General features: G+C 36.4%; 1 protein-coding gene and 1 long non-coding RNA gene across 9 annotated transcripts in view; one reads left to right on the top strand and one right to left on the bottom strand.

The window, feature by feature from the left end:
• Nucleotides 1–21,252, bottom strand: part of Nachralpha6 (nicotinic acetylcholine receptor alpha6) — a 235,468-nt gene that overhangs the window by 56,050 nt on the left and 158,166 nt on the right. For 2 of the 8 annotated variants that reach the window (XM_083049565.1, XM_083049541.1), the window contains one exon: nucleotides 7,907–7,993. The exons of the other annotated variants lie outside the window; for them this stretch is intronic. In XM_083049565.1, the coding sequence (XP_082905691.1) occupies nucleotides 7,907–7,993 (87 nt within the window). The remainder of the gene's footprint in view (nucleotides 1–7,906; nucleotides 7,994–21,252) is intronic. 8 annotated transcript variants of the gene reach the window in all.
• The window catches only part of LOC145942739 (uncharacterized), a 141,437-nt gene that overhangs the window by 35,060 nt on the left and 85,125 nt on the right, over nucleotides 1–21,252 (top strand). The window contains exons 2-3 of the long non-coding RNA XR_014426415.1: nucleotides 18,502–18,695; nucleotides 18,789–18,830. This is a non-coding gene — a long non-coding RNA (uncharacterized LOC145942739). The remainder of the gene's footprint in view (nucleotides 1–18,501; nucleotides 18,696–18,788; nucleotides 18,831–21,252) is intronic.

Below are 21,252 nucleotides of genomic sequence, written 5' to 3'. Positions count from 1 at the left end.
ATATGCCGTCGAACGCGTACGTGTTCGTGTCGTGTCGTCTGTGGTTTATTGGAAAATCAATTGTACGTAAGGTGAATTATTCGGCTCGCACGGGGGAGAGGCGTACGAGGCGCGCCGCACGGGGAGAGAAACCAGACAAGAGGGCTGTCGCGTCTTGCGCTCTCGAGCGCCCCGTTATTGAAACCGGGGTGACCCGGTTGTTGCGTGCACCTCGTAAAGATTGATGCGCCGCATCGCGAAAAAGTAGCACGCAAACATTGCTTGCATTTAGGTTTATTATAATCTCCGGGAAGCGAGATAAAAAAAATGATTTTGTATACCAGATGAATTTGCTGTCTTTCAATTTGATACCGCTAAATTTAGAGAGCTATCTAAAGAGCGTTCCACTTTGCGAAAATTACTACTTAAAATAGCTTCTATCCAAATATATATTTTTCGTAGTTTTCTTTCTCGAATGAGACGATAAAAGCTTACACGATCGGTCGATGCACAACGAGATGCGAAATAAATCACTTCCGTTAACCTTGCATCCCTATGAGAAACTCAGATTCAGATGTTTGATGGCGAAATTTGGCGTTAATTTATCGCTCCAATTCGGATGTTTGACGGTAAAATTAAGTGCTAATTTATTGCTCTAATTTCGAATTTATTGTTTCTATCAATTAGCAGGAAATTCACATTAAAGATAGAAGTGCTGACTTAACATTACGCTAGCATTTCGATTTCCGAAATGTATTTATAGCGAATCGTAAATCATTAAAATCTACTTGCAATATGTTTAAGCAATTAGCAATTAATTTTGATATATTTTGTTCACAATTCGCTATACATGTTTTTCGGGATCGCTAATATATGTACAAGGATAGGTCTCTATTTTTCTCTCTTTCTTCCCTCCCTCTTTCTCTCAACACTTTCATTAATAAATAAATTTCAATTTTACATTAATTTTCTTGCTAATTTGTAGGGGCAATAAATTTGAGATAAGACCAACAAATTAGCAATAAATTAGCATTTAATTATGCTATACATTCAAATTTGATTTCTTGTAGTTGAAGGTGCCAGATTAATGGAAACATGTAATATGTAAATAAATCTCGAGTCTCGGTGTAAAAACTTTAGTTTAAAATTTAAAATATTGAAAACTTTTAATCAGAAAACGTGATCTTTCTATAATACTATATGAAATAATATCAATGCCGCGCTATTCTTATCTCTCGGTTCACTCACTGATATTAAAATATTTCGGAAATTGGAATGCTGCAGGGAATGTTGTCGTTTGTCGATGAAGCAATCGCTCGCGGGCGTCAAGGATAATCGCGAAACAGGTCGAGCGTACTCCGAGAAAAACAGATCTCGTCTTGCTCCTGCGTTTCGAGAAAAAGACGAGGAACGTATCACGCAGTCTTCTGGTTGCAAACATGTATTGTCGGCTTCATTTGTGAAGAAGCGCGAAAAAGCCAGGCCAATTGAAGCCAGAGAGTTTCGAACGTGTTCAAGTGTCAAGTTAAACAATTCTGATTACAATTAAATAGAAAAATTTTAATATATGCTTAGAAGATTATTTTTTTGTAATTTAAATTTAAAATAAATTGTATTTCAAGGTAATAGATATTTCTGTAATAAAGGCGGATAAATGGAATTGGAGAGATAAATTCAATTTTATCCAATTGAAAATATATTTATTGATTTATTTCCATCATTCTTGACTCGTTTTTATTTAGTACGTATGATATAATAAGTTTTGCAATCTATATGGCTAAATACTTAGATAGAAGATTTATTTCGTTCCATCTGAGGAAGTAGAGATCACTAAAATTATTAAATTTTTTATTTATCTGTGTTATCATGTAATAAGATATATATGGAAGTGTAGGGTGAACTGGATTTTAGATTGAACTCATTCGTTGATTCATTTCTGCTTCGCTTTGCTCTACTAACTCTCTTGATCGCTGGGAGAAGCGCAGTTACTTCTCTCTCAATTGCTACACTTCTTCTGAGCTACAAATTCTTATCTATATTTTCCACATCCGATTCATCCTTTAATTCTGAATTACTAAATCGAATTAGATTGTTTGTTATAAACTTTACATATCTAATTTTGATATATCTAATATCGTCTTTGTGCATATATTTCCAAATTTTATTTTTATTTGTCAAAGACACCGAAAATAAGTTTAAAAAATGTTTCAGTCATTATCTTATTATACATACAATCAAGTATAATAAATAATACGATACAATTAAATGAGTTTTCTCAAAATTTTCATAAAGTATGGGGCTAAATACATGATTAAAGAATCAAATAAGAATATATATTCAACCGATATCGGAAAAAAATTTGTTCACGTACTTAACACGTTCGAAACTTTCCGGCACAGAGATAGGATCGTCTCGAAGCGTTCGATGAGACAGAAAATATCGCGAATATCGGAGTTATATCCCCGTTGCGAAGGAAAATATGGGTGCGCGTGGTTTTTCCGCTTGGAAAACTCGAAGCGAAGTAAAGAAATGAAGCTATGCATTGTTTTACGCACCCACACACTCAGTCATTCTCATTCGTGCCATTCTCGCGTTCGCGCAAGTTTCCCGCATTCTGATGTATATTTTCGCGAAGAGTTTTGCTCTTTGCACTTTGAATAGCGTAGTCATTTACTTCGTTCGCGTGGCGATTTCACGAGCTCCCGCGTCCTGTTGCTGCAACGTGCTACTAATCGTGCTACGAATCTCACGTTGCAACGTGTATCGACGTATACGTATATATGCAGTTTGCATCGCGCAAGAGTTGCTCGCAGTCGTACATGATGGAAGAGGAAACTCGTTCGTTCTTTCAACTTGCTTTCATGGCATTTTTTTTTTTACGTAGCCGATATCAAAACTCGTTAGAAAATATAACGTGACATGAATATATTGGACACACATCTTTCTTATCATCTGCATCTTTGCATTTAGCATCAAAAGAACATTTCTGCTTATAATCATTAAGTCCTATTCTTTTCGCGCTGATAAATCTTTGATTAAATCACACGAAGATATATCTCGCCAAATGCTACGTGTCGCGAGAAAAATTGCAGCGTGTTAAATGAGCCCGGCAACTGATACACTACTAAGAATTGAAACTCGTGTCCGCGATGGCAAAGCGTAAGTGACAGCCGAAATGATGGAACGTAGTGATGAAAACTCCACGGTGGAGCGTTTATAAATGGAGATGCACGAGATAGCGTCGTCGACATGAGAGATTGTCGCGGCGGAAGCATGGAAAAGACGCAACGCTTCCGGTAAGCTACGTGGTTCATCTTGCTAGATTAGACATAGTAAAACGGGCGTCGTGGTGAGATGAGAAAATATGAATGTGTCTTTTCGCGAGAGCGGAGCGGAGAAGCAAAGCGAACATATACGCCCGCGTATTTCGAAGCTTTTTACTCTGTTTTTCCTCCTTTTAGTCTTTCCTCTTTGAGAGGAACAAAGGGAAGACATAATTTCGCATTGCTGCGCGCGTAAAGTACGCGTTTAATTCACAAAAGGCGACATTTTTGCGCCGCTGTCGTTAACCGGAAATGTGTTGTTAATGTCACGCGTGTTTTTGATTGAACTTCGCGCACTGTAATTTCCTTTATTGACAAAAGACAATTTTGCAAGAAAGCTATAAATTTTATAAAACACCGTATATATACATCATTTTCTACAGTTTATTGTTATCATTGTGCAACTATACTTTTACGTTTGTGTCTTAATTATTTTCTATTATTCGTTAAACGGAATTGCACGTATTTACGCGACTCGATCACTGATGTAAAAAATTTCCTCGTCTGTCTACAACTGATATATGCTTTGCGGAATATGTAGCTGCGCTGGACAAATCGTAAAATAAACGCGACGGAGGCATCTCTTGAATCGAGAGATATTCTGGCCAAGGATCGACTGTAGTTTTTTTTCTTCCATTGTTTGCGTTCCACCCGTATCTATCTAATTTCTATTATCGATGTCGAAGCGGGTCCTCGGTTTCCATGTGAATTAATCATGCGTTTGATCACCTCATTTTACGATGCGGTCCTCGAGATAAGTATGGTAATCGAGTGACCGTGCATAGCAAAACGATAATGCACCGTATATATACGTTTCGACCTTGCTTTGCATCGAACATTGTTAATTAGTAGACACTTTGCGAGCGCGCGCTACTTCGCGAAGTACCCTCCTCACTAAAGAGTACTCTTTGCTGTATAATGGCAGAGGGAATATCTAAACTTCTGCGAAAAAGATGTCTCTCTCGCGGAGAATATGAATTTTGAGTGCGCGACTTTTGTACGGCATATGCGAACTTTGAAATGTATTTGTAAAAAAAAAAAGAATACAGTATAATGAAGGGAAAGAAAGGGAAAAGATCTGAATATTGTGCAAGTAAAATATACCCTATAATCTTTAATCATTAATTTTTTTATTGATTTTCTTTAATGGAAATTTTAATGTCATCTTATTTTATTAAAATTATATAACTAAGGTTTATTTAAAATTTAGATGAAAAGGAAACTTTTTCGTTATCTAGTCCACGCTTCGAATAAATTAAGATAAATAAATTATATAAAATCTATAGATATACAAAAAAATAAATATTGATACTGTAATTTTATTGACTAGCAGATACAGTGTTGGCCGATGTTCAAAAAATTCGAAAACAACTTAAAGATCGGAGTATACATTTTGTGTAGCGACGAGCTGTGCAAGAGAATGTTCTGGACAAAGCAGTCTCGAATGTATACGAGGGCACATCGAATTTCTCGCTTCGCGACGAGTTTGACATAACGACGCGGATGCAAAAGCGCGTGACGGAAACTGATGGACGTCAGTCCTTTCTGAACGCGTCATTTTTCTCGTAGAACGACAGACAGATATTAATTCTCAGCAGCTATCTTCCTCCTCTCCCTGATAACTCTCGATTTCTCCGGAAATCGCGCGAAAGCGCGTCGAAACTTCTGTCTTTGACTTGCTGTTAATTAATTTCGGAAATCATCGGATGTGTTTTCTCTTTCGCGGATGTTAGCGAGAGAAGAGCGCGACATATTCTTTCGATAACCTTCGTATTGATATACGCGCGAGAGAGCAATGGTGCACTAGTCGATTATAAAGTCGCAACATTGATAAAGGACGATTGACGCGTTTTAATTTACTTCGATCAGCGTGGCTTGATAAAATCGTTGAGATGTCATTCCCTGTAAAATAAATGGTGCGAGCAAAAAGTACCAAAAAAAGAGAATGGACCGCGGGACGTGGCAACGAGCGAAACTACGAATTGACAGCTGTGATCGACTCTTGCGGTGGTCAATGACATACTACTCTCAAATAAGCTTTTTCGTGACTTAAACGTGAAATTCTATGTGTTCCACATCGCGTAAAAAAATTTACACAAATAATATTTCTAAATTTACAATTATATTACACATCGAAAACTACTAAACAGATATGATAGGTGTGATAACACTCGAAAATATCGTAAATAATTGAAAACGTTCATTAAATTTTTATGTCATTTACGGAAGAGATATTGATAAAGCAGGGGAAATAATAATGAACAAATTAAAAGCGGCATAAAGCATTAATTATATTAAGAATATGAAAGCGCATTTTAGGAATTGTTTCGTTTGAAAGATACGGTGTAAATTAAAGACTTCCGATATAACGAAAACAAAATGTCCGTATTGCTTGATAAAGTATGCCGAATGCGGCCTCGATGTTTCTCGGCCGTTATGATGCAAACTTATTCAATTAAAGCCGATCGAAGTTAGCGCGAGGAAATCTTCGGGGCGCATCAAGAAGGCAATAACTCTCTTTTCATCGTCTTTCTTTCCTCCTATCGAATCGACTTTCGTTTTTGGCAATAACAACTACGGACGTACTCGAGACTCTCTTCCTGTGCTTCTTGTCTATTCCTTCAATTCTGAAGGCGTCTCTTTGGCGGCCCTCGACATTGCTTTTATCTCTTGCAAACTTTGTAAATCGACAACTTCGTGTCTGCTGTTACGACAGGACTTTTCCCGAGAATCTTGTAGAATTTTTATGACTATGCGAAAAGCTATGCTTGAAATGGCGATTGCCATTTGACAGAAAAGCTATGCTTGAAATGGCGATTGCCATTTGACAGAAAGATTATAAATAAATGGATTGATTTGACACACATCTCTTAAAAAGCTAGCGCCAGACTATGCGCAATTCGTAATTTGGGATTCGTGATTTATGATTTGTAGAGATTCCTTGGATATTCGGGAAAATTCGTTATTCGTCAGTGTAAACCTTCCACACTATTCGCGATTCGCAGTATATTAGTATAGCGCGACACGGATAGATCGATTCGTAATGATTCACGTCTTTTGAGTTAAAAAACCGCTCGGCTAGCGAATCAGTGCGAATGGCGAATCACGCATGACGAATCGACGAACTTTTCCTCCACACTATTCACGAACGTTATACAAATCACGAATTACGAATCGCGAATTGCGAATACGCGCATAGTCTGGCGCTAGCTTTCGCTGATATATTTGGACTTTTTGCACGCACCATAATTAGATGCAATATGAAAAATAATTATATAGAAATAAAATAAATTATATAGAAAATGAAAAGAAATTATATTTGAGATTAAGAAAGTTTATAATTATAATATATAGAAAATTTATATTAATTACGAAACTTGTCGACAGCATCAAAATGAAACATCGAAATAAATATCGAAATATCGAACGTAGTTATTTTTTTTTTCCATCAAACAACTGCAAATTTCGACGATCATTTTCAAGATCTTGTGCAATTAAAACGATCGTTTCCTGAGATTACGTATCTCTAATCACGGTGTTCCGAAACTACAATTCGGCTTTATATCTACCGATACGCATCGGATGAACCTGATATGGGGTTTCTTGAGAACTATCGAGTTTTTCAGAGCCACGCGATTCCACCTCCTCTTCTATCGTCTTTTCCTGCTATCGCGATTTAAGAAAGAAACGACTACGCGGCGAATGTTTGTTTACTGCGATACGCTTTTCGATAAAATAACTTTATCGGATAAAACGACGCGGAACAACGAGTCTCCTCTTCCAACGTCTCTCGAATATTCTATGATTTTCAATTCTCTTCCATACGGGAAAGCGCTTTCGTTTCAACTGCAGGGCGCCACGTCTCTTTTTCACTTGTGCTTCCGTTATACAAGATTTTCGGGGGAGGATTAAAGTGCTTCTCTTAATATTATAAGTAATGCGTATATTTTTCTGTCAACCAAAAGTTCCTCGATCACTCATGATATTAAGAAAGGGGAAAATAAAACACGATCTAGAATTGTCCTTCACTGTTCCAACGTTTAGAATAAATTTATTGAATAAAATTTTAATAAAATAAATGGAAGCGAAACATATATTGCAGATTTAATACTATAACATGACAAAACAAGTATAGTTGTAGTATCTGTTTCAAGAGAGATTTGCCTTTCTTAAATTTTTATCGCGTACAAAGCAGACACATAAATAATAACAATGGGATATTTCTCTTCTTTCATCTCATTCGATGAAACAAGATTCATTGAAAGAAAAGAAATATCCCATTGATTCGTGCTTCGAACGAATTAAAACTTTAAAAAGGACAAACGATGACCCAAAAGGTATTCCATTTATTTCTCAATTATTGTGATTCAATTTTAAATAAAAAGCTCTCATGAGAAGAACGTATAGGAAAGAAACTCGCTTCTTTAAATATTAACGTGCAAACTCTCCCCACCCGAAGATCCGGTCAAACTTTCACGATTTTTATTCCGTCAAAGAAGTCATTCTCGATCTCTCGATCAGACGTGGGCGCTGCAGCGAATCGATATCGATCAGTACATCGGTTTACTCTGACATTCGCTCTGTGTGTAAAAACTCAGTTGTACCTAACAGGGGTATTGCGTCGGAGACCTGGGGCAGGGTCTCGGCGACGAGGTTCAGGAACACCGTCAGCGATAGCAAGATGGTCACTCCTGAAACAGTCGTAGCCCACCTGTGCTCAATGATCCGTTCTCGTTCGTCGCGTCTGTGTGTTTCGCGAGCGGCGTCGACGACTCCTTCCTCTCCTCGAGGAAGACGCGATCGTCGATCGACGGCCGCTCGTCCTTTCTCCCTGTCGATCGTCGACGAAGAGAAATCGGGCGGAGCTGAACCACATCGAGTCAACAGTTTCCATCAATGAGAACGAGAATTTATCTCTATGCGATTCGAATGAGATGGGAAAGGAAAGGACGAGGAGAGGGGAAAAAAACAAAGAGGGTATTTTCGATATGTAGCAGTCGATTGTATAAGCCGGAGTAAAGTTTCGTAACTCGCTTCGATGGAATTGTCGACGGAAATCTCACGGGAGTAATACCTCCTTGCCGTTTTATCGGTGATGTTTCCTCAATAATCTCGAAACGCGAACCGACCACTCTGTCCCGAAGGGTTCAGCTTCGCCCAAAATTCGTTCTGCTTTGCTCTACTCGACCTCGATATTCAGGTCAAAATCGAGAGCGGCTAAAAAATGATAGATATCTCGTTAAAAATAAACGGGCCACGGTGTGTATTCATAAACTTGTATGAAAATTCGCGTACGCATATTATAACCGTAATGAGATTGGCTTAAAATACTTCAAATACTTAAATTAATTGCTTTTGAGCCAGCTCGGGAGTTTGCGATGCATTTCAAATCAGTTGTGTCAAATAATTTTTCAATTTATATCTTTCTAAATTATATGTTTAATTTTAGATAGGTACTAGCAATAGCGCGATTATACTGGATCTAGCTAGGATCGCGGAACCAATCGCAATCAAATGATGTAATAAAATTATACTGACAATGAGAAGAGCATGAGTTTGCATAAAGTCGCAAAGTGGCGTCGTTAATGGATTCATTTTCTAGAATGCAGTTTCTCATTAAAAGTAGAGTTTCATTTCTATTATCGATGGAATATCGTCTCTAGCCAACTTTTATTTGCAGGATTTTTTTTATTAAGAGACAATAAAACAGTGCCTCGGTAACAGAATTTATCTCTTACCATTTTAATATCTTTTCCATTTCTCGTTTTTACAATAGGACAGCAAAAATTATGTCCTTTTTAGTTAGATTCGATGGTAGAGACAAAATTGCATGTTACGACGAGTGAATTGCCGGATGAGAATAATTCCGTTCAATTTTTATTTATCGACAAAGTCGCGGGCTGGAACGGTGGACACTTCCGCTTCTAGATCATCCGCACGAGTATGACCTGTGGGAGGATGGAATTTCGATTTAGCGAACTATGACGCGTTTATATCCACCGATTCGCGTGCCTCGGACGGCTTTACCATTGACATCGGGCTGGGGAATGTTCACTCCTGGAAAATTGTTCTCCATTGTGCGAGAATGCACAGGTGCGATGAACCCTGCATCGCGACGATGTAGTGCACCGCTTCGAATGAGTCACGACGAGTTACGACTAGCTCTTTGAGTGTCAATTGACTGTGTCATATAATTATAAAATCCGTTGCAAGCATTCGGAAGTACTCGAAGATTTGCGACTTGCGTCAATTCTTTTGTCACAATATTCGATTTTGCACTACAAAGGACTGTAAAAGTTGTGAGAAAATGATGCGGAAAGGTTAAATCAGGTATAATTTTAAGAATAATTTTATACGTAATTTAAAACTTGAAAAAAAGCCTTGATAACAAACTGAACCAAAGGAAAATCCTGAAAAGAATGATAATAGTGATAATATGGATCCAAAAGTAAATAATAGAATTTGATCTTTCAACGTGATTTATTCATTCAACCTGGTTTGAATTACTTTATTTGTATATATTGTTTTTATACGTATATATATTATTTTTATTTGTATATATAGCATTTTTATTTCATTTCTTTGAAAACTTTGATATTACAGAAATATAACCATCCCATAATATTCTGAAAAATTATTCAGTAAGATCAAAGCGTGCACAATTTTTGCGTTTTGTTTTAATTTATCTTTGCAAATATATTTTATATAGAAAACATAATTAAAAGCGTAGCAAAAAATAAATTATCAAGATGAGTTGTAATTTAATATGTATGTTAACTAGAAATCTGAAGCCACAACGTAAATCAGTGTGTGAGAGTTGAATTTCATATCAAAGCGACAGAGATAAATTCGTATAATAATTCAGACATAGAAAGAGTATGCTTATATAAAATAAACAAATCATTTGAAAAAATAAAAAAATAAAAAAGTAAATTATTCATTGATACTAATTAATAAACACGCGGAGAAATGCAATAGTATTACGTGATGATGGAACAGAATTTTTTCTAGGACACAATAAATTGGAATGCATTCTTATTATAAACTCTAGCACACATACACACAGAAGTGCGCATACGCATGTGTAAAAATGAAAGAGATATTTTTTGTTACATTTTTGTGCAATCTTTTTCATGGCTGAGAACATTGTACACATATCTCAAATAACAATTGAGTTTGTGTATTGTATATAGAAACTCATTCGCATACTTATTCACATGAGAGTTTATCGTATTCTCTGTAATATGTTTTAGCAGCTATATGTTCCATTAAAATATATATCGTTTATTTTTTTTTATCATACTAATACTTTTATAAGATATGACATATAACTATGAAAATTACATTTCGTTGGAGAAATTAAAAGTCGTTTCGAAAAAAATGACTGTCATCGACGAAATAAATCCTCGTAAAAGAAATCCCCATAAAAATGGTGCACAATCTTGAGAAATTCAATTTATTGCGAAAAGTTAATTAAAACTCTGGTAAAAATTTCAAGTATAACGTTTATATTCTCTTCTTTCAAAAGTTGGACGATTATAGTTAATATATCGTGACAGGTGATATCGAGTTTTGTATTATATATTTTCCTATTTTCTTTTTTTTTCGTCACAATATCGCATCATTAATTTTTTCATGTTTCATTAAGAAAAGTTTGCGTCGCGGAACAAATCGTTTGGCAACGATGTCACGACGTCGTGTCGGCGTGAAATTATTATAAGTCGAAAGGCATCGTGAATTTACTTTGAGAGGCAATTTCTCTCGGGCCGGGCAAAATTCGAGTGTCGCAGGAAAATAAAAAGGGCAAGAGAGGCGAAAGAAAAACGCAAAGCCGGTTCGGTGCTTCTTCCATCTTTGCCGTATTGTCTTATTCTTGGAAAGAGGAATAAATTTTGTATCATTCTTCCTTCTCCTTCTGGCTTTTCCCTCCCCCTATGTTTGCTCCTTCTCTCTCTCTTAATTCTAATAACGTCGCGGTTACTCGAACCTTTTTTTCTTTCGTCGTCTCAACCGTCACAAAACTTTTCGTCATAACGTCATTCGGTGTCGCCGGACAGAACGGCGTTATTATAATTCGACTATGAATTTACTATGAGCGAGATAATACCTCCATGTAGACGTACAAAACTTTGACGTCAAGAGGGAATCAGGTTCGAGAAAGAAGATGAAGAAGGAATAAAGTGTCGCCCGGCGTGAAATTTCGTCGGTGCCCGATTTTCTTCTGGCTCTCTTGGAATATGAGTGACTCGATACGGCAAAAGCAGAGAGGACTCGAGGTGACGGTTATCGCCTAAACTTCTGTCGAAGTTTTCCGTTGAAGAGAAGTGTGAGAGAGAGGAGGTGGAGGGAGGAAAGGGGAAGTAAGAGCTAAAATGGAAAAGCAGCAGACCGTATGCTGCGAGGTGAAAAAAATTTTCTTCGTCCGAGGCTCCAGAATGCCTGGTAACACGTGCAGATTATTTTTGGAAGTAATGTCTATCGATTCTTGAATAACTCTCCGAGGTAAAACAATGATACAATATTTCCATTCTTCAAAGGATTAAAATTTAATTGAGTTACAGATCGTTAAAGTTTTATCGGCTATATATAGAAGCTATATGCACTTGTCTCATATGGTAGACAATTTTATCTTATTAAATTGTACAGTAAAAATAATGAACACAATACAGAGAGAATTCTTTCTCTCTCTCTTTCTCTAATTGTACTTTTAATTTTATCAACAATTGCTTCACTTTAAGAATGTCGCGAAAAATGCGAATGTGCGGATCGATTTTAAATTGATTTTGTGGCGAGTTTTATTCGATAATTTGATTCTTTTATTAAATGATCGATGCATTCAATAATGTAATTAATATAAAATTAGTAATGGAGAATCCCGAGTAATTTTAAATTCGACGGAGGGATATATCGCGGAATTCGATTAAACGTGTCGTATGTGGGCGACAGAAATATACAACAAACGAGTATTATTGATATTAATCGATCGATTAACTGGTTTGTGCATCGGCAAATGTGGTCATAATTAATGCAAAATTAGAAATTTATGAGTGTTACAATCTATCGAGTATCTATTGGTTTCGCGCGTGCGAATCTATTCAACGTCATTTTATAGTAATTAAAATAGCGAATGCAATTATCAACTAGACACAGAATAACGCGCGCATGCGTGCGCGCTTAAAAATCATACATTGCGATGTATATCTCGGCACACGGTAATTGTCGAATCGACATACGAACGATGCCATTTCCTTCCTGCGCGGAAACACGATGTTACTGTCCGATTCCAATCCCGATCGAAATCGGTAGCGATAAATCCGTTCAACTAGTCAGCAGACATCCTATTCTCATCGGACTTCCAAGCTCTCTTTTTCAAGGCAAAAAAGATTTACTTCAATACCCTTTTTTTTCTTTTCAATCAGAAACCGTCTTCCTTTTCCTGCAATGTCCAATGCGGAAGTAATTTTGGATAAAATATTGGTAATATGTCACAGGAGAGCGGATATAATTTACGAGTGAATTAATTTTTTTCAATAGTGATAGAAATATCTACGTATGTCATGTATATATATATATATATATAGATATATATTTCGTGAACAAGAATTGTTATAGTTTTTTTAGAAAAATTATATGTATATTTCTGAAAAAAATATAAAAATTCTTGTTCACGAAACAACATAAAAAATTATAAGAAACGTATATTCTCGAGAATCTGATGATTCTGTAGTAAATTTTCCTCGCTCATTGGAAATCTATCGAGTAACGTTAAATCAACTTATCGATATCGATTGCCATTAATCAAGCCACATTAACGCGGGCACATTTTATATACCGCTTCTCTGCGAGACATTGTAAAATCGGGTTCCTCCTCTGCTGATCGGTTTCCAGCCATTCCGTGCTTCGCTCAAGTGCTCGTAAATGATTAAACTACGAGACTCTGCATTATTCCGACGATTAACGAAGCAGCCGCCGTCAATTAGGAGCGATCGTTCGATCGGCGCACTACAGAATCGCACATGTCAGGTTTAACGCTTCCTGTTAAAACGGAGGAACGGAAGGGGAGTCCATTATTTCGTAATGGCGAACGAGGGATGCCGAAATCCAGGGCGATGAAAAACGATAATCCATGGCCGTGTGCCTAAACGTGAGCCGGAAACCGAGCGGAGACTTTGCCGACAGCACTTTACCGATCCCTGCCATACAATCGCCGGGCTACGCATCCTCCGGATTCCTTTCTATTAATTCAATTAGGCCATCACGATGCTCGTGGAACGGCACGTGACACTGGAGAAAGACCATGGAAAGTAATCCGAAAGGAACTGTCCTCGTAATCGGCTTACCGAATTATATCGTGTCGTCAGAACGAATGATGGAAAAGATATACCGGGCTTGGCTCTTCTTCTTCAAAGATACATCAGCAAAATTGTTGATATGCTTTGAAACATGAAATAGTCTAGCTTATCGAACAATCAAAACGAACGATCCAATCCGCAATGTCGTGTTTAATTCCATGTTAATTATACTAATTAAGCTTACTAATGTTAATTACATTCACTGCATTAATAAATTATTTTCTGAAAATAGAGAGAGAGAGAGAGAGAGAGAGAGAGAGAGAGAGAGGGCTTTTCTATGCAGCAAGTTTTGTTTTAAGCTATGCCTTTAGTTAAGTTAGCGCATTGCAGATAATTTTGGATGCTCCCTGTAAACACAGGCCATCGATTGAAAGCTGATCCTTCCGACGAGGATTCTATTTACATCTAATTAGCTCGGGCCGATATGTTTCCATGGAGACGTCACTGTTCGTCCATTTTCAACCATGGACACGCACTCATTGACCATAGATAGATACATATTGATTGATCACATCAATAGCTCCTGTAATCATTCAGGATGCATCCAATGATTGTCCATTGTTGTATCATTACTCTATTTGGCAATCTAAGACGTCACAGATATGTCTAATGGACATTGGCAAATTAGATCCCCTTTATTACCATTAACGCAAAATGCAATTTAGGTCAATCTTTTTGATGAAATTGTATTTTTTACAAAAAGCTTTTATAAATTATAAGTTTGATTAAGGAGGACCAACTTTTTCCTCTCTCTCTCTCTCTCTCTCTCTCTCTCTCTCTCTCTCTCTCTCTCTCTCTCTCTCTCTCTCTCTCTCTCTCTCTCTCTTTTTTTACTTTATGTAGATAGAAGTTCATTTTTTCTACGTTGCGAAAAATTGCAAAATTAAAAATGTATATATGTACAATATAACAATATATGATCGCAGTATCAAAGATATTCATCTTTTCTAGATTTTCCTATAAACAAACTCATCTACCATCAAAATTGTTATTCAAATATTCGTCAAACGACAAACTTGACATAATGTGAGAATCTTTAAAATGAAAATTCGAGAAATGCACGCGTTTCTCCCGAATTGGCTCTATACTTCTCTTCTTAACACGATACACCGTAACACAGTGCCTCTTTCTTCATCCTTCCGATTCGCTCTCACGCACGCCCGATTTCAAACGGACATTTTTTTTCCGCGTTACGATCATCGACGACTCGAAATCGGCCGGGGAGAATCGAGTCTTTTCTTCCCCGCGCACGATCGAGGATCTTCTTGGATCGAGCGGACTTACCTTACGCTTCCAGGCTGGAATGTCAAGGAAAGAAATCAAGGGTTTTTTTTGAGGGGAAGACGAAAGACTTGATTATATACACGTACTGTACATGTAAGGCCCCGCAAGCTCTGTAGTCGCCCGCAGATACAAGGGACACGCGGCCTCGTATCTCGGGATCTCTCGCTGGCGAATCGAGAGAGTCGAAGGTCGTTAATTTTGGAGATGCGGAGGGAGAAAAAGAAAGACGCGTGCTATGAAACGATTTTTTCTCTCTTTCTCGAGTCTCTAAGTTTTCGTTTTTCTTGCGCGAAACGCGACAAGTAAGACATAATTTTCGTGTTAGTGTCGATAAAGGTCAAATGTGGACAATAATTGGATGATGCGATAACTCTTATTGGATCATATGTTGTAGGAAAGATTGAAACCACATGAATATATGTAGAAGAAATGGATCTTGTGATATCCTCATTTCGGGACATGCGAAGTCGTATTCAGAGTGAATAAAAATAAATATTAGGTCTCTCCTCAATCGCATAGATATGCATAATCAATCGTTGATTCAATCATCAAGCGACTGATCAAAGCTTTTCATCGATTGCATCTCGAACACAAGTCGCGATTAAACAACTCTAATGTCTCAATTCCCGGATGAGTCTCATCCTGGATGTTTCTCGAGATCATTTCTCATTTCTCGTCTCTCTCAGCTCATCGATCAAATAGCAAATGATCGAACGACCTTCTTTCGCCTTCGACATGTGACAAGGATCCCACGAAGCGTGGATTACGATACTTACATCGAGGATGCTTCGTGGACATCCCGGAGAACAGGGCTTGGAAAGCGCGTCTCTTAAAGAAATTGCTGATGCGAGGGAGAGAGACGCTTTCTCGAAAGCGTCGTGAGCCCCCGTCGTGAAAAAGTCGTGAAAAACGAGGACGGATTAAATAGCTGCACGCGATCGATCGATCGATCAATCCGACGTACTGTCGATACAAAGTCGTCGCACGTGAGCATTACACGTACGCGCCGTCATCACACGATGCGGTTGGCAAGCAGCCGCCATCCAGTAACCATGCGGCCACTAACGCCTACGAAAACGCTTCGAGTCCGACCGCAGACCGGATTGCAGGCGGACAATTAGTCGAGCCGCGCTCTGTATCACGAGACGACAGGAACGTGAACGAGCGAATATGCGATCCAATCTCTAAATTGCAAGACGAGGCAAACGATAATATAGATCTGTCGCACGATCCTGGATCAATTCCAGAAACTCAAGCTATAACCCAAATTTTCATCAATAAGAACAACTATCACGTAATACCTACTAATCCGAGACTCCCGTGTGATTGTCGCTCCTCCTATCTTGTGCCACGTGTCAAGACATTCTCCTCTACCTACCCTCTGGATTGGCATTAATTTAATATCGCGCAGGGATGAACGCGCATATCGCTGCAAAGTCTATCCCCCGACGCGACGGTAGAAACTGCTGTCTAGGAAAGCGCCGAGTAAGCCGAATGAACGAAGAGTAGAATTCTGCCTGCTTGTGCGCGATTTACCACGTTTATCTATATTCGTACAGGCGCTGGTGGGAATCGATTATTCTCTGCGTTCTTGATAATTTCGCCGGGAGAGGACAAATAAGCCACGTCTATGTTTCATACTTCGAAATGTAAAGGCACGTGATTTGCGAAGAAAGAACTAACTAATGAGGCTAATTTCAGAACAAATAATCGAGAATCGAGAAATTATGTATAATAAACAATTACAGAAATATAAGCTTAATAAAATTCTGTTTTAAAAGAGAGCTTACCGTTTATAACGACAGACTTTTACTGACTATTCGATCTATAAGCCTTGAAGACTCAAGCGTATTTTATAATTTTTCCAATTTATATAATTTGTGATACTCTTCATAAATAGTAATATTTTCGAACTTTTAAAAGCATTTCGATATATTAAAAAAAAATACGTGATATATTTATGTCTCTATTTTTATATTCAGATTGTTTTATTTATTACACAATGTAATTTAACACATTGAAAGCTAAATCATGTTGGGCACAATATATAATGTTGTTTGGGTGCCGAAGAGTTAAAAGATTTTTGCGAATTTTATGTTTTATTGGACTTACAATTGGATTCGCATTTACGTTACATTATGTTCGGCTATGACAATGCAATTTCTGCTAATATTTTCAATAGGATTGTAAAAGGATTTGTATCGAGAATGTTGCTTTACGATCGTATTGAATATTAGTCAAGAACCTCACTGAATAATGCACTGACAGATAATGCACTCTGGCCAGCGTAAAACCTGCATTTTCGGAATTAGAGTACGAGCTGATAACACAGTCCATTTTTGCGTTGTTCAGTAATTAATATCCATTAATAAAGTTTACCGAACACGCCGAGTTGTTAGCTTTTTAGCAAATAGGACATATACTATGGCTGCATTAATTAACGTTATTTGAAAAAATACACGTTGAGATCTGTTAATTAATAAGTACACGCAAATTGACTTTCCATCTTTGTCGATCAAACTTGTGAAAATATAAATATATGTATGTGAAGAATTATTTCATTAAAATTTTACATTACTAGAACAAGACAAACGCGCGCTACGCGCGCGCCATTCTTCGGTTTTATGTAAAAAAATGATATTCTTTAAAAAATAATATAAAGTTTGTTTAAACTCGATTAATTTTTTTTCACAGAAATTAGCTGATTAGAGCATTAATTTGCTAATTAAATTTTAAAATAATATGATTAAAATAGTAATATATTGTAAATAATATGTTATAATATCTTATTCTCGATTAATATTTTTTGACAGAAATCAGTTGATAACTCAAAAATATTAATCGAGTTTAAAGTATTATATAACATATTATTTAATACATATTATATTATTTTAATTTTTACAACATATTATTTTAAAAATTTATTTGTAAATTAACGCTTTAATCAGCTGATTTCTGTCAAAAAATATTAATAAAATTTGCTAATTAAATTTTAAAATAATAATATGGTAAAAGTTATAAAATAGTAATATGTTGTAAATAATATATTATAATACCTTCCTTATTCTCGATTAATATTTTTTCTTTCTAAAGCTATATTTTTTCGAACAAATCTCTTTCGAGTTTTAATTAATTATTAATATTAAGTCATGTATATAGTATCGCGCGCGCGCTATTAGAATGAAGTTGCCGATGTTTGTAGAATAGCGGCCATTACCGAAACGCCGCGAGTATCAGGCAGTTGGAGCTGCGTCCCGCTGTGATTAATTAGTAAGCATAATCGTTAGAAACGATTTCTAACCTTTGTATTGTAATATTTATCAATCGCATATCATAATTTTAACGTTAATATGTAGTCGTAATTGTTCGAAACGCATATTTCGCGAAAAATCCGATGCAAAATCTCTTGCCAACATAACCCAACTCTGTTTTCGCGCGCGCGAATGTGTTGCGATCCGTGGATATATTTATCGTTAATTCTAGCTTACATATTTATATTGTGTATGTTATAATGTGAAATAATAAGATTATTCTAATATATGTATGTATTTTATTTGTTACAGGTAGCATTGCGATACACAGTGCGATTCACGAGTCGTGTCGGGAGTGCCGTATAAAATTTCGCGTGTCGGGAGTGCCGTGTAAAGTGTCGGGCGATCGTAATTATTCGTATTTTCGCGAGTGTCGTGAGTGCTACCATGGACCAAGAGAGGAGGAGGCCCGGGGAGGCATCGGGCAAGAGCGGGGCAACTATGAGGTATGCAAAATAAAACATTTTTTCTAAACTGTTTATGAAATATTCGACACACACATATGTATATACAACATAATTTGAATATTTTCTTTTCAGATCAATGTGCTGTGTACTACAACTCCGCTATTGCACGTATCGGTGAGTGAGAAATTGTTTATTTTATAATATTTCTATAGCGGTAATGGATATATATGTTACAAATATTAAAATAGTAACATATGTTTTAATTAATATGTTATAATATCTTATCCGCGATTAATATTTTTTGACAAAAATCAACTCTGATAATTGTCAAAAATATTAATCGAATTAAAAATATTATAACATTCTTTTCTAAAAAAGGCACGTTAAGTCGATTCTTGGAAGTATTGTTGCATCTTTTCCGATGCTGATTAACTGTTTCGATTCGCATTGTGCGTTATATCGTAGCATCGAGAGACTGTCATCGCGAGGGTTAGTAGTTTAACAGTTTATTCAAAATAAAATAAAATAAAATAATATGTTTTAAATAATATGTTGTATAATACTTTAAACTCAATTAATATTTTTGATAGTTATCAGCTGATTTCTGTCAAAAAATATTAATAAAGCGTTAATTTGTTAAATTTTAAAATAATAATATGGTAAAAAATTAAAATAGTAATAGTTTGTAAATATATTGTTATAATGTGTCTTATGCGCGATTAATATTTTTTAACAGAAATCAGCTGATAACTGTCAAAAATATTAATCGAGTTTAAAGTTTTATAAAATATTATTTAAAACATATTATATTATTTTATTTTATTTTATTTTAAATAACTGTCAAAACTGTTAACCTTTACTATGACAGCCGCTCGATGGTACGAACATAGCAACGTACAATAGCATTCGAGACAGCCAATCAACATCGCAGAAAAGCGGCAACAATACTTGCAAGAATCGACTTTGCAAGCCTTTTTTACAAAAAAGGATAGATAAAATTACTTTTTTTTATCGTTTTTTATAATATATATATATATATATATATATATATATATATATATATATATATACCTATCTACGATAAGAAACTCTATTGACAAAAGCTGTTCTCATTTCGTATCTGTTATTGTAGTTATTATATAGCTCTTTTTTGAGCGATACAGCATTATCTATTTATAATGGATAATCCTACTGAAAAATATTTGTCATAACTGTCTGTGTGCAATAATTTTCTGTGGAAAATGTTTCATTCCAAATTTCTCGATTGCCTATTGCTCGCATCGATCGAACATATATATATATATGTATGTTTATATATATACGACTATATAATATATACATACACCATACACTATATATAGTGGCATATCCGATTTTTTAAAAACTTTTGATATCGTCCACTTCCGATATATCGCGCTGAATCTCGAGTTTCAATATCGTTGGTCCCCAGATCCGTGATGGAAATTGAAATTTGCATCATTCGCTGCGTGCTCTCTTCTGGATCTGGATGCCTAGTAAATGAAACGGCCGAGTGATTCGCAATACGGATAACGTTGGTTAAGGAAGATATACGAATCCGTTTTCTGCCTCGCATTAAAATGCTCGATGATAATATTCTAATTAGAAACTTTTCTCAACGGCCGCTAAATAGAGAATTAATGGCGCGCAGAATATCGATATATCGTAGTCTGGAATCGTTATACGCGCGGATGCCGTGAAGTTTTAATTGAACGTTTTCGTATTTGAATACGCGGTAAAATACATAACTTATCCCAAAAGCTAGTCTCAGCTCGTGTAGTTTCATTCAAAAAAGTCCCAGCGGCAAGAACTTCGTAATTTAGAGCGAAGGCTGGTAATTTGCCATGTCGCCCTGCGGAAGTTTATGCATATCGCGTCTCGCGCAATGCGATATGAATCGACCGTGACACATTTTAATTAAAAAAAAAAAAAAAAAAACAGAGCTTTAATAAAAAACAGAGTCATTAGTGAAAAAAATATCTCTTAATGGATTGAAAGTAACAGAAATATATGTATAAGTTATGAAATTTTAATAGAACGTTTCAAACTTTGACTCGACCACTTTACTCGAGTACATTCTTTGACCTACCGTTCCAAATTTTAATCTGAATCCGACGAATTTCTCGACAAATTTGGGCTACAGATCTTTCCTAGATTTTAAATGACGAACATAAAAAGAATTAAAACCGAGACTCTATATTTATCGCGATCACACAAACAAAAGGGCGCTTGTTGAATACGCGATTCTTTCGCGACAAATTCGTCACGTATTCTTTCCGAGAGGTGCGCGTTGGCTTATACATACTATATTATAGAAACAATTATGCGACTGCACGTCGAGCAATTTCGAGGCGCGACATGGCGGTGAAAAATGCAGGCCTTTGGAAAACTCGGTTTGCGAGATAGACGTAACTTATGGTTCGCGCGATAAGCGCGATATCGGCATATCGGAAAGGTGATGGTGTTACCTATAAAGCTGCCCGTATATTAGTGATGCAGTAGCTGCTCGCGCACAATCGCCTTCGATGTGGCTGACGGGCGTATGCTCTCTTCCTCGTCGACTATTCCGCGCGAGATA

Source organism: Prenolepis imparis, unplaced genomic scaffold (assembly GCF_030444845.1).
Source record: "Prenolepis imparis isolate NDT839.2.m4 unplaced genomic scaffold, iyPreImpa1.0 SCAF_1, whole genome shotgun sequence".
Taxonomy (NCBI): Eukaryota; Metazoa; Arthropoda; class Insecta; order Hymenoptera; family Formicidae; genus Prenolepis; species Prenolepis imparis.
This window is presented reverse-complemented; position numbering and strand designations above follow the sequence as displayed.